The sequence below is a fragment of the Ciona intestinalis genome, unplaced genomic scaffold, assembly GCF_000224145.3.
Source record: "Ciona intestinalis unplaced genomic scaffold, KH HT000032.1, whole genome shotgun sequence".
NCBI classification, from domain to species: Eukaryota; Metazoa; Chordata; class Ascidiacea; order Phlebobranchia; family Cionidae; genus Ciona; species Ciona intestinalis.
This window is the reverse complement of record NW_004190354.1, coordinates 30,068-35,802: the sequence shown is the minus strand read 5'-3', so window position 1 is coordinate 35,802 and position 5,735 is coordinate 30,068. Positions and strand designations below refer to the sequence as shown.

General features: G+C 38.0%; 1 protein-coding gene and 2 long non-coding RNA genes across 3 annotated transcripts in view; 1 reads left to right on the top strand and 2 right to left on the bottom strand.

Annotated features, from left to right (window-relative positions):
- Positions 1–33: 33 nt before the first annotated feature.
- LOC113474907 lies at positions 34–2,572 on the bottom strand. Its single transcript, XR_003396628.1, has 4 exons — positions 2,300–2,572; positions 2,044–2,132; positions 1,396–1,570; positions 34–257 (listed from the first exon to the last, which is right to left on the bottom strand). It is a non-coding gene; the product is annotated as an uncharacterized LOC113474907 (long non-coding RNA).
- LOC100184065 (alcohol dehydrogenase-like) overlaps positions 2,044–5,735 on the top strand; it is a 5,625-nt gene continuing 1,933 nt past the window's right edge. Inside the window, exons 1-6 of the mRNA XM_002119345.5 lie at positions 2,044–2,152; positions 2,581–2,749; positions 3,465–3,603; positions 4,099–4,259; positions 4,656–4,765; positions 4,980–5,165. Coding sequence (XP_002119381.1) covers positions 2,060–2,152; positions 2,581–2,749; positions 3,465–3,603; positions 4,099–4,259; positions 4,656–4,765; positions 4,980–5,165 — 858 coding nt within the window. The 5' untranslated portion in view covers positions 2,044–2,059. The remainder of the gene's footprint in view (positions 2,153–2,580; positions 2,750–3,464; positions 3,604–4,098; positions 4,260–4,655; positions 4,766–4,979; positions 5,166–5,735) is intronic.
- Positions 4,113–5,735, bottom strand: part of LOC108950162 — a 5,934-nt gene continuing 4,311 nt past the window's right edge. The window contains exon 5 of the long non-coding RNA XR_003396627.1: positions 4,113–4,199. This is a non-coding gene — a long non-coding RNA (uncharacterized LOC108950162). The remainder of the gene's footprint in view (positions 4,200–5,735) is intronic.

The window sequence follows — 5,735 nt, the reverse complement described above, 5'->3', positions numbered from 1 at the left end:
CAGCTTGCTGCTGCAGTCGACTCTAAGGATCCCTATAATAATATTTTATTACTTGATATATTTGTAGGTCGTTGGTATGAATTCATGGGCTGTATTGGAGCTTTTGTTTCATGGTGTCGGACAGTGCGCTGGCAATCAATAAATTCAGGGGACCATATGGACACGAGAACCTTATAATAATGGGCACGTATTACGTGGCGCAACTCGGTATTGCATTGTCTGTGGTGGATGGACCAGACTTGTACCGGCCCAAGAAACTGGAATAAAGGCAAATGTTGTTATGAACGTATGTAACTTATTTATTCTCGCATGGCTGGGCAACGACAGTCGTTATAACACGGGTGTTCTGTTTCATACACCTCATGCCTGCTTACGAGTTACCACGTATGTAACTTATTTATCCTTGCATGGCGGGGCAACAACAGTCGTTATAACACAAGTTTTTTGTTTCATACACCTCGTGCCTGCTTACGAGTTACCACGTATGTAACTTATTTATCCTTGCATGGCGGGCAATGACAGTTGTTATAACACGGGTGTTCTGTTTCATACACCTCGTGCCAGCTTACAAGTTACCACGTATGTAACTTATTTATCCTTGCATGACGGGGCAACAACAGTCGTTATAACACAAGTTTTTTGTTTCATACACCTTGTGCCCGCTTATGAGTTACTACGTATGTGACTTTTTGGGTGATTATTTTTGAGGGTGTTAAATCATTGTTTTATGATGTCATAATGAACTTAATGTCATAACTGCCATGTTTATCCCACAAAGTTTGTCCTTTGCATATTTTTGTTTGAAAACCCCATTTATGTTTTATGATATCTAATTACTTTGTTACAATATGAAACATTGATTAAATTTCTTCACATAAGATATCTTTTTATTTGGTGTAACGGTCACGTCCTTTAACAAAAACATGCGATACTTTTATTTTAGTGTAAGGTTTTTATAACAACTGTCGTTTTATCGTTATTTATTTTTTGAAATATTTAGTCTAACTTTACTTATTTGTAACTTAATCCTGTAATATAAAATACATCTAACTTTTGACTGAAATATTATATTAGATAAATATTTCTTAATCATCATAACTTAAAAATAGTTTTATTATAATTTGTTATATATTTATTGGATATTGTGCAAAATTGTGTGTCTGATTTTTGCTACAACACGTTGGTATTTTAAAGGAACTGAAAATGGTCATGACAGGAAACATTTTGTTGCAAAAAGTAATATTATTCAGTAAAACAAAATATATCAGGTTGGGATACAGCGCACTCACTATTATCCCGAAGCAAAAACGACGATAAGAAATAACGTTATGTTGGGTACCACGAGGGTCGTTTATACAACCATGTTCAACCACGTACAAATAAAAAATGTCTGACCTAACAGTTTGAAGCGACGCGTTTTCTTGCTCAAGATTAGGAATCACAGGAACAGAAAGATCCGCAGAGCCGTGGGGATATTAGATAAATATCAAATATTAACGCCACTGTTAAAATAAGCAACAAGCAAACATCCGTGGAGCTGAGGAGACAATAAGGTTTTACGCGGCAAAGTCTAGAATACAAAAAAAACACAAAGTTAGACATGTGGCAACTCGTAAGCAGACACGATGTGCATGAAACAGAACACCCGTGTTATAACGACTGTCGTTTTGCCCTGCCATGCGAGGATAAATAAGTTACATATGTGGTAACTCGTAAGTGGGCACGAGGTGTATGAAACAGAATGTCTGTGTTATAACGACTGTCATTGCCCTAATCATAAAGATAAAGCAAGTTACATTCTTATGCCCAACTAGTACAGTAACAGTAAGCATCACAAACATAATCCATAAACACACATGACTTGTAATACACTAAAGCAAGCAAACATTCCCCAATGAAACAATGTTGTCTCATCAAACATAGATAAGCAGCAGACTTTGCAAGGTAAGCTGTAAAGTTACAACTTAATAAATGATTGACGGAATGCAAACAACGCCCTGCATGCAATGCGCACGTGTGGAAACCCATTCATTTCTACTTAACCTGGTAAAGTATAGGCATGAGGAAAGCTCAGATTGTTGCCCCCCAAACCCCCCTGGAACTCTGCGAGGATGCGATACCCACCCCACCACCTAAAGGGGCGATCATTAAGGTAAGAACATGTTTTAGTTGAAAAACCCTGGCTTATGTCCAAGATGATATTACTACAATATTAGGTAATACAGGAATACAAAAAGGGTTCAGTTTATGTTTTTAAAACAGAAAATAATCATTTGATTAAAAATTGAAGGAAACTTACATTTATGCTTATGTGGCAGGACAATTATCTTTTTAACACTGCTGTTCTGTTCCATACATCTGCCAGCGTCAAGCCTTGAACCTATAACCTTTGGGCTGAAGATAGGCGCCATACCCGATGTGTCATGGCACCGGACATTTGTGGTGTATGAGTTTAACAAGAATTAGTAGGAAGGTAACGCCAACGCCTATATCCCAGGCCACGTGGTGTATATTGCTGGGGGCATCACATAAATTAAAGTAAAAGATAACAATATCACCTTATATATACAATCCTTGCAGACGCTCTACAGCGGAATCTGTCATTCCGATATTAACCAGTGGTTCAACGAGATAAACCAGGGCGATAAGAAGACACATTTCACCGACAACCCCAAGTATAAGTTCCCCATCGTGCCAGGACATGAGATAGCGGGTGTGGTGCATTCACTGGGAAGTGAGGTGGATCCAGGTAAAGAGTTTGGTTGATATGCATGGATGATGGGACTTGAACAGTAAATGAATGAACAAATGTAACTTGCTTTATACTTGCTTGAGTGATTGTTTTTGTTGATATACAAGAACACAATTACCCACAAAGTTACATACATGGTAACTCGTAAGCGGGCACAAGGTTTATGAAACAGAACTCCCGTGTTATAACGCCTGCCGTTGCCCTGCCATGCGAGGATAAATAAGTTACATACGTGGTAACTCGTAAGCCGGCACGAGGTGTATGAAACAGAACTCCCGTGTTATAACGCCTGCCGTTGCCCCGACATGCGATGATAAATAAGTTACATACATGGTAACTTGAAAGCGGGCACAAGGTGTATGAAGCAGAACACCCATGTTATAACGACTGTCGTTGCCCCACCATGCGAGGATAAATAAGTTACATACGTGGTAACTCGTAAGCTGGCACGAGGTGTATGAAACAGAACACCCGTGTTATAACGACTGTCGTTGCCCCGCCATGCGAGGATAAATAAGTTACATACGTTCATTTCCCTTTTCCTTTAATTTTATTTCTTCTCTATCACATATATACATTCTATTTTATATGGGGTGGGGTGCTTGTCAGAAACCTATGATTTGGGCCCACATTATATTAATATCTAAATATTAAAACAACTTTACTTCTACAGACAATAAAACAAATTTATTTTAACTTTTTACCCACACAGACGCTGAAGACCTAAAAGTTGGAGATGAGGTTGTAGCCCACCCCTGGATCTCCTGTGGCAGTTGTCGCTTTTGCTATGAAAACGAAAACTCGCTTTGCGATCAACGCCATAATGGACTCGGTGTCGGAACTCCTGGAGGGTGAGCTGTCAATCAAACTAGCTGTCAATCAAATATTATTTTACTCACCATATAAGTCCCTGGGAATAATTGTTGTATAAAGTCTATTTTGTAATTGTATATTCATAACTGCAAGTTTCCTTGTTCTTAATAAACAAATAAAATAAAACTTGTGGTAAAGTCATTGATTCAATCAAACTAAATATTGTTACTTGTCATTCAAACAATTATATCTAGATTTGACCCTGCTACCATTCTGGGCATATGTGTCTTTGGGTAAGATACTACAATCACTCCAACCCAGTGGTCACTAATGGGTTATCTAAATTGTCAGCCATACAGAAAAAGAATCACCCACAAAGTTACATACATGATAACTCGTAAACGGGCACGAGGTGTATGAAACAGAACACCCGTGATATAACGACTGTAGTTGCCCCCTTGTCAAAAACAGGCGCTTAAAAAATAACACTTGTATAATTATGTATTGTATTCTATAAATTGATTTTGTTCCAGATATGCAACATACGTTTGGGTTCGTGAGAAAAAATATTTAGTCAAAGTTCCCCCATCTATTCCCCTTGAAGTTGCGTGTATGTTACCATGCAGTGGTCTCACTACATATAATGCTGTTACTACATTGCAACCTGCTATTGAACGGATGAACAAACTTAAAGGTAAGGTATATTATTTATGTACATTACTATGTGACCCACAGTGTGCTTGCATTGTAAACAGAGGATACCGGGTTCAAAGCTCGATGCTACTATTGTGGGTGTATGTGTCTTTAATTTAACTTAAATTGTCAGCCATACAGAAAAATCTATCACCCACAAAGTTACATACGTGGTAACTCGTAAGCGAGCACGGGGTGTATGGAACAGAACACCCGTGTTATAACGACTGTGGTTGCCCCGTCATCGAGGATAAATAAACTACATCCATTCATCAGCCAAACAAAAACAAAAAGGTGGCATAAAGGGTAGCTTATAAGCCAAGACCTTTAATACTACAGGTATTAAACGAAGCATGTAGGCCATTTACCAATATATTGATACCAACATATATTACAGGGTCTACATCAGTGTTATTGGTGGGGGCGGGTGGGTTGGGTTTATGGTGTTTACAATTAGCCAAGAAGATTTTACCGAAAACAACCAGAATAGTGATGGCTGATATCAATGTAGGTTTACTTGTGTTTGTTCTTTTTAATGTTTAAAGTTGTTTTAGAAGTTTAAGTCAAACTTGTATTAATGCAAATTGTTTTTGCATGGCAGGGGTAACCACTGTTGTTATAACATGGGTGTTCTGTTTTATAAACCACATGCCGCTTATTACCAAGTGTATAGAAATCCATAATGTGAGTTTATATTTAAGTGTTTGATTACCTCATACAGGAAAAGAACCTTAAGGTGGCGTTAGAGAGAGGAGCTGACGGAACCGTGCTATGGGATAGAAATCTTAGTGAAGCAGAAGCCATAGAAATAACAAAGAAGGCTGGTACCGATGGAGGGTTCGACGGAGTAATCGACATGGTGAACTCAAAGATCACGGCAGAACGTGGATTCAAGTCGACACACAGGGTAAGGTTGATGTGATCTGGAGTAAAAACATGACATTTGAAAATGACGTTTATATTAAAAACAAGGTGCTAGTGAAGAATCTCCCCCCCCCACCTTATTTGCTAACCACTAACCCCTAGGTTAGGGGGTTAGGTGCTGATGGTTAGGGGGTTAGTGGTTATAGGGGTTAGTAGTTAGCAAATAAGGTGGGGGGTGAAGACTCTTCGCCAGCAGCAAAATTAAAATCAGGTTAATTTATCTAGATTAATACTATAAAAGTACATTTTTACCAACAAGGAAAAAATTAATAAAAAAGTGAAACTTGTGCAAAGCAAAGTTAAGAAATGTTGTTAAAATACAGACTTATGAATTAAAACTATAACATTGGATTTTTACCCAAAAAAATGATATAGCAAGGTGGGGTAAGATGGCCCATGTTTTCGTTCACTTTTATCTTTTTAATTAATAGTACGAAGAATATTTACAGAATTTACAGGAGCGTTGGTGATTGTTATGTTCGTTTATTTCTCTATTATGATTGTAACATTGTTATTATATTTCTATTCTATGTGGGTGAAGTCCTGCGGCGTG